This window comes from Lemur catta, chromosome 4 (genome assembly GCF_020740605.2).
Source record: "Lemur catta isolate mLemCat1 chromosome 4, mLemCat1.pri, whole genome shotgun sequence".
Lineage (NCBI taxonomy): Eukaryota > Metazoa > Chordata > Mammalia > Primates > Lemuridae > Lemur > Lemur catta.
In genome coordinates, this window is record NC_059131.1 from 14,418,587 (window position 1) to 14,431,245 (window position 12,659).

The 12,659-nt window shown below is 43.3% G+C and overlaps 1 protein-coding gene across 1 annotated transcript in view; it reads right to left on the bottom strand.

Moving 5' to 3' along the window:
• Nucleotides 1-1,573: 1,573 nt before the first annotated feature.
• The window catches only part of LDAH (lipid droplet associated hydrolase), a 106,447-nt gene continuing 95,361 nt past the window's right edge, over nt 1,574-12,659 (bottom strand). The window contains exon 7 of the mRNA XM_045549122.1: nt 1,574-3,652. Coding sequence (XP_045405078.1) covers nt 3,461-3,652 — 192 coding nt within the window. The 3' untranslated portion in view covers nt 1,574-3,460. The remainder of the gene's footprint in view (nt 3,653-12,659) is intronic.

Below are 12,659 nucleotides of genomic sequence, written 5' to 3' on the forward strand. Positions count from 1 at the left end.
ACTCAGTCCCCCCACCCCCAGGGAAGGAGCAGCCCCAGCATATATCCTCACCTGTTCTTTCCTGCAAGAGAAGGCCAGGGACAAAGAAGATGTCTCATGCCATCTAAGAAATGCTTTGTTCCCTGCATCTTTTCTAAATCGACTGTTGGAGCATCCCGGGCTGTGTGTGGGGAAGCCCGCATGGCCTAAGGTCAGGAAGCTCAGCCAGGTGAGCACACATTGTTCCTGCAGGTGAGCCAGAAATGCTAAGTCTGCAAGAGTCAAGTAACAGGCTGGTGAAACAACGCGGACACTGAGTGTCATGGGCTCCTCCACTGCACCACAGATAAGAGAAACTGAAGAAAAAACAGTTTGCTATCCTTCTCCTTTAGGTACTATTTTATAGAGCATTTGCCATATGCCTGGCAAGATGCTAAATGCTATATGCATGACTTCATTTTATCCCCATTAAAAACAAACAAAAAAATCCTCCTCAAATTCAAAAAAACTGAGGCGAGTGCCGAGAACATCCAAGTTACACAGATGACGAGCTGGGGCCCACGGAGGTGAAGTTTAACATCACAAACCCAATAAATGACAGATCTGGGATTTGAACCCAGGGCTCCATTTACAGCCTAAAAGAAGAAATTTACTTTCTGGAAAAGAAACAATGAGAGACTGATGCAGAAGGAGAGAGGATGATGGGGCTTATAAAAAATAATTAATTTTATAAATTCTAAAATCATCTCAAATTTCTAAAAAATTTGCAAGTATGAAGAACATTATTTTCCTTTGAACCATTTGAGAGTAAACTGACATGATGCCCCATCACCTCCGAGATAGTTCAGTGTGTCTTCAGTACAAGCAGGGACATTTTCCTGCTTCTCCACAGCACAACCACAGAAATCAGAAAATTAACATCGGTATCTTACTCCCAGCTAATCTTCAGGCCACATCTGAGTTGCGCAAATTGTCCCAACAATGTCTTTTATAACAAAAACATCCAATCCAGAATCAGGTTTTATGTTAAGTTGTCATGTGTCTTTGGTCTCCTTTAATCTGGAATTGCTTTTGTCTTACTATAGTAGGGTGAAGAAAAATCAAGGCTTTGGAGGTCACTGGCTCTTCAAGGGTTGCGTGGAGAAGCAGATGGAGGGAGGGCCCTGGTGGCCGTGGGCACCAGGTCACATGACCAGAGAGGGCCACCTCTGGAGATTCAGAATGGTCCAGAGCAGAGAACAGCGTGGGCATGGTTCGAGGTCCCTGCTTACACTTTCCCCTCAGCACTAGGTAACTCTGGAAGAAGTTAAATCTCTGACAAAGACCATCCATGTGGTTGACTGGGACACACAGGCAGAACTGCTTCTGGAAAATGAATTTCACCCACTGTTTATCGATTTTAGTCTTCTGTTTATTCCTACTGAAACAAAATGAACTTCCGTCTCTGAAATCTGATTCTTTTCTCTCTAAAAGAAGCAATGAGAAAGTAGCTTTTCACCTAAATAGAGAGACTTTGGGCTGAGTCTAACTCAGGAGAACTGCTTAAATTGTACCCTTTCTCCCCTCAACACAGAGATCAGGCCAGATACGGTCATAAGTGCTGGTAAAACATTTATTTCAAAAATTCATTTGGTGTTCAGGTGATAAACATGAATTAAGAGCCAATATCTTTTTTAAGCTTTAAAAGACAAAAGTGAGATACAATTTCATACATGCAGACTTCTGAAATACAGAATAATGTTGAAATACAGAGTAATGTTATAAAATAGCAGCTAAAAGAAAAGCTATGAATGTTACTCTTTATTCCAGTAGGTATGATTTCCCCCGTACTTGTTCATGTGCTTTTAGTACTACTGAGCATTTCGTGTACGCGAGGCACTCAGGGCCACGAGTTCTAGCTTCTCGCATTAGATCTCTAGAAGGCCTCCCGTGCAGATGCCAACAGGACTGTGTGCAGCCCTGTGCCCGTGGCCTGCGTATCTGTCGGCTCTTCCCTGTGGGCTAAGAGCACTCCTTGTCTGGAGCTTAGCTTCCCCCCTCCGAGAAGTCATTTGCCCTGATGCCAAAGGACAATACTCATTCAACTCATCACTGGGGCTGGTAGCATATCAGAGCTGAATCTTCCATCAAGTGGCTTTAGGTTTTAGGTTTTAGGTAACATCTCATTGTCCTTAAGGAATGATAATGCCATGAGGGATTTTCTCCAGGAGAAAATGGAATGTTTCTGATCGATCATCAACTGTCACTGCAGTCAGTGGGATTTATTGATTCCTAAGGTCTCAGGATTGAGTCAGTCTAAGTAAGGCAGCCATCCTGTCAGCCCGCTCTAGGCCAGAGAACATGGTTTTTCCCCACCAGAACTCAATGTGTCCAGAGAAGGTAAATTCACCTAACTTAATAGCTTGCTTTGGTTCATTAGCACAATAATTTCTTTCCAACAAATAAAGTTAATGCAAAAATGGAAAACTGATTTATGGTAATGCTCTCAGCAATTTAAAATGCCATTTCAAAAATTATATATGAGAAGATTTTCAGAAGAAAAGAATCATGAAGTAGCCGAGAACTCTATCCTCAATCGCTAGCACAGTACTTGGCTCATCGCTGGTCTTCAGTGGAGTTTTATTGCAAGAGTCACAGGAGCAACAGCCTGTTGGGACGTACAAGCCAAATTCAGGATAGCCCAGTGCTCCCCATCCTGGCTCTGGAGAAGAGGAGCCTGCAGGGAGCTCATAACCCAGCAGGCTAAGGCTCAGCACAGACCTTGCTGGCTGTCCTGTGGCAGGAGGCACAGTTGGGATCCTTCAACAACTATCTGGTTAGTTGACCAGAGTAACGTCTGGTGAACTTCGCTCTGTCTAATGCAAGTAGATCAGAAGCGACACTGATGATCTTAACCAAGACCTGTGCAAAGTCAGTCTGGGCTGATCTTCATCTTCTGTACTAGAGGAGACCCAAGTCCACTGCCAATACCCACTGCTCACCACTTCCTGCTACTGGAACATGAGTGTGTGCTTGCCATGATCTCATATACGTCACATGCCTAACTATACCCTTCACACTCACCCATCTCTTTCACATGTTCTAGTAGGTATTTCATCATTTCCCCTAGTTGAGCCTATTCAACAGTGTAACTCAATTAAAATCAATTAAATTTAGATTTTCTTTTATGTGCAGGGATCCTCCCTACCAAAATAAACCATATGGCACCACTGGGTTGCCTGTGCAAACACGAGACCCTGTTTAGATCACCGTGTTCCCTGAGTCTTGGAAAAATGTGTTGTTCAACCTATGGAATGATTCATCGAGTGTGTTTACATCAGACTGTAACATGGGGGCTTGGAGCTTGTAGTTTTTAAGTTGAGAGGTTCTCAGTTTTTCCTTTTCTATTATGAAATATCAAACGTTAGCATTTACGCACTAAATATAGTACACTACTGCCTCCATGTACTGGCAGTAGGTACCTGTTCCCTTGTGTTAGGATTTATATTTTGGACAGATCATCCTTTAGCCAGTCAGCAACCATGTCTGCCATTTCCTGGTAAAAATGGAGGATAAAATCATGAGGTATATTTTTCTCACAGAGTTGAATATCTCCTTCTGGAAAATCTTTCTTGATGTCTTCATAGTACTCTTTTGGACACCACAAATCTGTAGCACCATAGTAAAATATAAGCTGAAAGACAATACAGAAACATTTTATTAGAACACACCTTTCCCTCCCAACACGGCTATGACACCAGCAGCCAGCAGTGCTTTGAGGACAGCACCTGTGCCACCCTGTAAGCTACTCCCAAGGTTGTCTCCAGAGTATGACTCTCCCGAGGCAGCAAGCCTTCCTGGTGTCCCTCCTGTGCTAGCTCACCTATAATTCCCTCAAAGGACTCACTAGCAAAGTTGTGTGCACTGACGTTGGGATGGACACTGGACAGAAGGCAGGTGAGTGAGGATGAGGAAGAGAGTTATTGAGACATGGTCACTGAGTGACTAGTGACCATTTAAGAAACATAATAGTTTCCAAACAGGCATATGGTAAACATAGGAGACATGTCTGTTGAATGAATACAAAGGCGGATCAGACAGACTCAGGCTTTTCAATGTAGCTGATAAAATGTGATCAGTATCCCAAGGGAGTTCATGACATTTCTACGAAAAGGCTCCACGCAGCAGGAAAGTATGTTGATTCAGTGGGGAGGTGTTATAAGTAGACTTCAGGTGACAGCAAACAGACTGAATGGAGACAGAGCCTCTTTGAGGCATTACTAAGACCCTCACTGGATATCCACCTACACCTGCATGGAATGAATGTATATATCATCTAGCTCTAGGCTGCCGTGCTTCACCGAAAAACTGCTATGTGTTAGTTCTTCTGTATTTCTAAAGAAAAGAGCATCAAAGTGGCATCCTATATTCAGAAGGGTACATAGTGGTAATTTCTACAAAAAATAAGAACTAAATTTTAACACATCAACTGCCATGTGAGTGGTACTTAACTCACACTAGTTTTTAGCCTGGGGTCTCGTGAAGCTTTTGACTTTGCTTGGGGAACTGGCATGAAAAATGATGGGAATAATGGGTGGTGGGAGAGAAGACGGGAGAGGCAGACAGGGGTCGGGTCACAGACTGCTGTCTTCTGTGCATGCTAAGGAGGTTGCACTTCATGCTGAAGTCCACAGGAGCTAACAGGACACTTTACACAATGCAGTGATGTGATCAGGTCCCTAGGTTAGGAAAATTACTCTGGCTACAACAGGAAGAGAGATTGGAGGGGATCAAGTGGCGTGGGGAGGACGGTGCAGGAATAGGTGTTATTGCTCACCAGATAGTTTTACTGCATCAATCATTAAATCCATGATCTGAATACAGGTCAGGTGAGATTGTGCTTATAAAAACACTGGCCTTTATTATAATAACATTATGACTTAACTAATATCTAAAGAGATGGTTAGTTAAAAAAAACCTTTTAAAGAGGAAAATATTTAATGTAATATTCCAGAGAATAAATTATTAACAACTAAACCTTGGGTGGCAGATGTATTCTGAATCACTTCAGAGATTTTCCTGGTTGTTACCTGGGGTTCCAGTTTTGAATGCTACAGAAGATCTGCAGCTTACAGATTTATCACTTAATACATTCTTTCCTTTCTCCTATTTTTGCTCACTATAATCATTTCTGGGCACTCCAAAGCCCCTAAAACCAAAAATCATTTTGTCATGGATCTTAGCAGAGTAAGAACCATTTTTGCTTCCTGGAGAATGAGAGTGCCCAGCAGTTGCCTGGTTCTTCTTCCTGGTCTCAGCTCTTTCTACAGCTCTAAAATTCTGCGACCTCATAACCAGCGGCTGAATATTCTGGCCAGTTATGGAAAAATACATTTCCCAGGATCTCTCAGCAACTACCCTGCTAGAACTTCCCCTTGAAATACCGTTGAGAGTACAAGCTAATTACCTACCAATAGGGCTAATGAGTTTAGGCTCTCTCTAAACCACTCCCTATGCTGACCACAGGAATCCTTTAAACTATATTCAGTAAATAGCGTATGGAACAGTCACTGCGCACAGCTGTTCAGCACGGCCTCGCAGCACGAAAGGCCGTGGAGAAGTCTGGGAAGTGAGCCTTGGGTTCGTGCCCGTCAGGTCTGCTCCTCTGCCCCAGTGCCTGCTCTTGCCTCCAGACACTTGGATACTGTGAGAGCCACTCTGGGACCCTCACACTAGCACAAGCTATAGTGTGAAGTCTTGTGAAAACTACAATACAGGGACTCAGCTGGAAGGAAAGCAAGGCAGAAAAGACCTCCTCTAATAGTCTCCTTCACAAGAAGAACATCACTGTACGCACCTGCTGTTGCTTTCTGCCTGACATTTCAAAGACTATTTCCATGAAGAACTTGCCATTTCCTTTTTATTGAGGCAATTACAACTTGCAATATTTCCAAGAGAAGCCCAGCTTGATGAGCCCTTGACAGCAGGCCAATGCCATGAAGGTGACAGGCAGTTAGGTGAGCAGGGGTGATCAACACGGAGCACTGCCTGTCAGGTATCAGGGACCCTACATCCCCCTCTGGGTATCGAGGGAGAAATCACATCCAAGTGATTACAGGGCACACACTGTCCAAGGCATATACTAGGAACCCCAACAAAAAGTGTTGTCAGTGTTCAAGACAGTGCAGCAGTGAGGACTCTAGACTTCCCCTATGTTCATGAGATTTTGTTTCTCGATTATCCATGACCAATCACCATTTAGAGTGGGCTCCATTTGGCTAAACCCCTAATTGATGGTGAGGTCAGGTTTTTTATAATTTTGTTTTGTTTTAAAAGTTATTCTATCAGGCTATACTTAAGGGCTCTCTATGAAAATCCTGGCTAACAAATAGAACACGTGGTAATCTAATGCCTTCACATTTGCTGGCTTGAGATACTTCCTGTTCCCTATACATTATAAATCACAGGCAATAGATCTGACCAGGACCCTGCACCTGTAACCCTGAACAGGAAAATGAGAAAGTATGGGGTGTGTGGTGGCAGTGCTGGGGGATGGGGAGGACAGGTGAAGTAGAAAGAAAGAGAAACAACCAGACACGAACACGTAGTGTTAAGAGTGCCTACTATCATTATATTGGTACATAAAAATGAATCGCAATGAATAATGACGACCTGATGGAAACTGAGAACAATGTGCCAGGCTCTGTGCTAAGCACTTTCCATATATTATCTCGTTGCGTCCTTACAACAATACCTTCAAGAAAGGATTTTATCCTTATTTAACAGGGAAAAAAGAAAAAAAAAAAAACAAAAACTCAACACTGAGGCTTAGGGACATTAACTTGCTTAAATTAAAGCAATTAGTGAGTTGAAAGCTAGGTTATAAATCCAGAGACAACATTTCTAACCAGTACCTTTTATTACCATTTACAATTTGCAGTGAATGGACCCGTGTTATAAAAACACTAAACCTGAAGGTTGGGAGGTCTTAAACTGGATATGAAAATTAACAGAGTGTGATAATATTCGACAGCAGCAAACCCAACTACCTTTATTTAAAGCCTTCTCAAAGTCTGTGTAGTTCTTCTCAGGTGCTGTGTCAGGGGGGTGATGACTGCCGTGAAAATACTGGAATTGGTAACTAAGAATCCCACACCATTAGCAGGTTATTTACATTTGAAGAAAATTATTTCCTGTAGTTTATGTCTCCTTAGCACTTGTATTGATACTCATGAGAGCTGATAAAACGTACACATTACTAAGATGAAAATTTTTCTGTTTCCAAATTGTTGTCAGGTTAAGTCATCCTTTTTTTTCTATTAAACACAAAATTTAACTTTCTCAGGTCTAGAGTGTGATTCCCTAAGATTGAGCTTTGCTTTTTCTCCTGTGTTTTCTGCGGGAAGGTGTAATTACGCTTACTGCAGTCTCTGTGCTCGCAGACGAGCTTTCCTTCAACTCCTCAGTATGCTCCTGCGGAGACACCTCCCTCCTGAAATGTCCCTGTAAGTTGCTGCAGCTTGTCCCGATACAGAAGCCACACTTGTCTTTTCTCATGTATTTTTGCACTTTTTTTGGGGTCTGTAAACATGAAATTTTTGACAGTAAATTGCTGAAGTAAACAGATTCAAAGGAGTTCCACCTAAAATGACTCTGAACTGATCCCACATTTGGAACTGGGCTAAAGTGGCTGAAATTCAGAAGTGAGTAAGCAGGAGGCCTGTACAAACCGGCCCTCAGACGCCACAGGTGGACAGAGCTGGGGGCAAAGCACTGTGGGCGCCCAAAGCAGGAAAGCCTGAACTCTGCGCCGAGGGAGGCAACAAAGCTGTGCTTTGGTGTGCATTTTGAGTTGCTGGCTTTTATGCAGTACTAATAGAGCAGTTATTGTAAGAACAAAGAAATATTAGTTATCTTTTATGATTTCATTAATAACAAAAATCACTTTCAATAACATATCAATATCTCAAAGTATTAAAAATGAAAAAAGCCACACACACAATTCTCTGAATTATTTCTCTATTCAGCAGGCCAGTAGGACTGTAGACATTATAGGAGTAGAAGGTCTAATAAAATGAAAGTTTTGTGTAGTTTTAAGAATTATATATATATATTTTTTCTTTTGTTAACCTTATGGATAAACTGAATTTTTAGAAGCTCCTGAAATCCTAACTCACCATATAGTTGAGTTTGGGACAAACTATTATAGATCTTATTAGTACGTAACCAAGTTGAACTTTATTCCTTCAGGTATCAGTCTTTGGGTAGACTGTTTCATGATACGGTGTAGACCCGGGCAGAATGGTAAGTGGCATTTCTGGGGGTATCATGCTCAGAGTAAAAGGGCTTCTCATAATGCCTTTATATTATAGTACGGTAAAGTAATTTTATTTATATTATGGTAAAGTAATTTGTGAACTACTTAAGCTCCTTGGCAATACGGGGAGAGCATGGTGCAGCCAGTGCAGTGTTAAGAGCTGGGGCCCTCAGCCACATTCATCTGGACTGGAATCTTGGTTCTGCCATTTATTAGTATGGTGAGCTTGGATCAGTCACTTAGCCTCTCTATGCCTGCTTACTCATCTGTAAAGTGGGGACAGAAATAGCTACCTTGTGGGCTAGTGGTGAGGATTAGAAAACAAAGCACATCAAGTACTTTGCACATAGTAGGCACTCCTAAAGGGTAGCTGCATTACAGACGAGGACAAGGGGACATCCTGGACAGACTGTGCAAGGCTGAGCTGGGGGAATCTGTCTAGATTCTTCCCCACAGTGAGAGTTATGCCCAGGTCAGAGGAAAAAGAAGCCACATGACCTTAAATAGCCTTTGAGAAAATACATATTCTTCTGATAAGTTGCTTTTGGCATAAGTCAGGCTCAGAACATATATAAGTATCAAACATTTGCTTAAACCTAAAGCAAATGTGCTTTATTATGTACCTTGCTCATAATGTAATATGTATGTACGTCATATTCCTCATAAATGACTGTGGAGAAAGACAGATGGGATGGAAGACAAATCATATCAGTGAAGCACATCTCCTTTCCTCAAGCTGCCACTACCAGTCAGCTCATGGAGTGGATTCTCTAAATCCATTTTTATAATAAAACCTACTTTTCCTCCTAAGTGAGACCTGAAGCCTTATCTGCAGCACCATTTGGGTATCCTTGATCAAGCATCTTCCAAAATGAAGGAAGGCACCAGCATTCTGGGACTGCTACGTCTCTTCCTGGTGGGCTCCTAGGGCGAGCCCCTGGGTTCTTGCAGCAGCTAACATAATGTCCACTGCCCTCCCGAGCTGTGCGAGACTCTCTTTGCTAACATTTCATAAAGAGCTAAATTAATAGGCTTCCCAGCTAGGTTTGTGTGCTCATTTCTTTAGAAAGCGTGTCCTGAGCTGTCATGCTGTGTGGCAGGCACACAGCCAGCCAGCCCAGAGAGAGCAACCAAGAGGAATGTCGCAGATGCTCAGTGAGATCCTCTCTGCCCTACTCTGAGAGCTCTAAGAAAATGATGTCATTTCTACTTTCTTCACTTTTTCTTTCCTCCTCTGAAATAATTCCCACCAGACCGGGTTTTTTTGTGTGTTTGCTTGTGAAAGAAGTAAAAGGTTACATGTAAAGCAGTCGGTTGCTTACCAAGGGATCAAATTAGCTCCCACATACTTAGGCCCCCTACCTCCCAGCCAGATCCCCATGTCCTGCCTTCACCTCCCTGTTTTCATCCCCTCCCATCTTTCCCAGGCTCAGGGTACAAACTGTTAGCCCCTCCAAGGCATCTCCATCTCTGGGGAGAATCCAGAACAGCCTGGATGACAGCAACAGGCTTCTACTTCTCCCCTTTCCCCAGAATCAGACACCTAAGCCTCCACCCTGCAATGTTAAAGGAAACCTATTCTGTAATACAAGCATCTCCTTCCGGTTATTTAAAAATCCTATCCCTCTCGGGGATATAAGCAGCTACAAAGCTTTAAAATTTCACTGCAGCCCTTCTGAACAACTGTTTAGGAACTTGTGGAACTGCTCAAGAAAAGGATCTCCTTTGGATTTAGGACCTTTAATTTCCAATTTATCTTGTTTCCTTTCTTCCCTTTATCCCTAACTGGCTCAATTACCAATCTTGAGAAAAAGTGAATTAAAATCTCCAAAGATTAAAAAAAGTGGCTGAGGAAAGGTGAAAACACAGTAGTCGGGGCCACGGAACCCTGCTTCCCTCTGCAGGCTCCTAGGAGAGCAGCAGGAATGGAAGCACCAAAGCAGCAGGAATGGGTCCCAATGGGGCCCTGCCCGGCCCACTCTCCAATGGCTGGAACAACTAACTGTGCATCCAAAGGTGAGCACAGTGGGGCTCCCTCCTTTCTGTGCAGCTAGAATTCACTCCCTCCCCCGTGGAAGTCACAAGGCATCTAGGGACTAGCCTCGTCTCTTACTTGGGACCGCAGTGGGAAGCTGACCCAAGGCACCTACTTTCCTTTTGGGAGGCAGCTGCGTATGAGGTGCTGGGAGCCAATTTATCCTCTTGTGTTTCTGTTTGTCTCTGGCTATATGCCTCAGGAAGGTGCAGATGTGCTGGGATGGTCTTACTTAACTAACTGAGAGAAAGGCCAAGTCCAGCTCCTCAGAATTCTCTGCATTAAGGTACTGGGCCCAAGCCCTGTAAAAATTAAGTACTACTGTGTTTTCCTTCATCATGGCTCCTGTACTGCACTCCCCTTAGGCATCTTACGGGGAGTGGTGGCTATGATCTAAAATGGGATTGGGGCATTCCAGGATCTCTTGGCCACTTACTTCATATTACTAACACCCTTCATTAACAACATGAAAGTATCTGGGAAGGGAGATGTGTGGGGAGGATAAGTTAGGCAAATAGTCTTTTTAAAGTACTCAAAAGCATATCTAGGCTATAACTAACCTTTAATAGTAACAGTAAACATTTATTGAATGCTTAGTGCATGCCAGACACTCTTATAAGGTCTGAATTACAAGGTATGAATTATAGCATTATATTTTTGGAACAACTGTATGAGAATAAATACTATTATTAAAGCATTTTATTGATAAACGAAGGAGGAACAGTATGATCCAGCAACGTAAGCAAGGTCCCAGAACTAAAGCAAGAGGTGGAGCTCGAGTTTGAGGGTAGGCTGAGACTCTGAGAACTCTGCTCTCCAACTCACTCACCTCTCCATCATCACGCTCCACTGGAGAACTCAGGATATGTTAACGCAATTGCCTCAAATGAAGCTCTCAAGGTCAAAATGATTGAGATAAAAACAAACCTATCTGTTTCCAGGATGATTATGACATTCTGGGACAGGCTTCAAACTAAACAGGCAGAACTAACACAATCCGTTTCAGACGGAGGCTTGGCGGAAAGGCAGTCCGGGTGAGCTGGTCCAGGGAGCACTTCCTATGTTCCACCAAGCAGGACGTGTGCATGTCAGAAGGATTTGCATGCCCAAATCTGCAAACAACTGTACAAGGTTTGTTCCTAAAGGTAACATGCACCTCTGGGCTAAGGCAGGCTAAGAAAGAACAATAGAGAGCACCAGCAGAGGGGTTCCTGTCCCTGAGGACACTTTGCCCCTTTCCCAAGCCACACTGTAGCCTGGCCTGGCCTTCTGAGGTCAAGGGCAGCCCCACCTTGCAGGCAGCTCTTCCACTGCTGCCTGCCTTCATCTGAAAGCTGCACCCCATGTGTTCTCTCTGGAACAATTTCAGACTCCTATTGACTGATAGTGATGCTCAGATTCAGTCTGGCAGTAGCACACACCAGCTGTTTCCATATGTCTGGGCCAAAGATGGTCACGGCAGTTTAGAATTTCCCTCCTAAGTGAGTTTGAAATGAAAACTTCAAGTTTATAAACCAAACACTAATTCACTTTTCAATGAATGAGACACACATCCCCTTATGGCTCAGAACAATGACAGAACAAGGGAACACTGACCTCTTATTTGCCTCCAACACACCAGGTGCCTCATAAAGCAGAGCATACCCTAGAGGCTTCCAGACAAATTGGGATTGGGATGGCGAAAATATACAGTTGATTCTCTTCCCTTGGTTTATTCCACCGTGGTTCTCATTCCCACCCTCTGCCTTCCACTCCCATCTTAATCACTGGCTCCCTGTCTTCCTCCCAACCCTAAGGATCAATTGTTAGATGTCTTCTCTCCTATTCTGCATACTTCCCTAGGCTGCCATTATCCGTGCTCGTGGCTTCAACTCCAGCCTCATCACTTTTCATTCAAATTCAGCCCAGACTACCCTTCTAAGCTTCACACCCACATATCCAGAAACTGCCAGACACGTGTCCACTCTGATGTCCCACAGGTGTCTCAAACACAAGTGCCAAAATGAATAACTTGCTCAACCACCTCCCACAACTTGCTGCTTCTCTATCTTGTCACCAAATCCAGATACAGAGAAGTAACCTTAGATTCCTCCATCTCCATTCTCATATCCTGTTAGTACAAAGTGCCTTTGATTCTACCTCTTAAATCTTTCCATTCCCAATCCTACCACGTTAGTTCACATAAAAGCCTTGTAAATAGTCTCCCTGACTCAGATTACATCCTTTTCCAATATTCAACATTTCCACAAAAATAATCCCTCTCATTTGTTAATCTTGGCACATTCTTAGGGCTAACTGATATGAATTGGTACCTCTGAACTGGTTGCTCACAGCTGGCACACGTCCTGA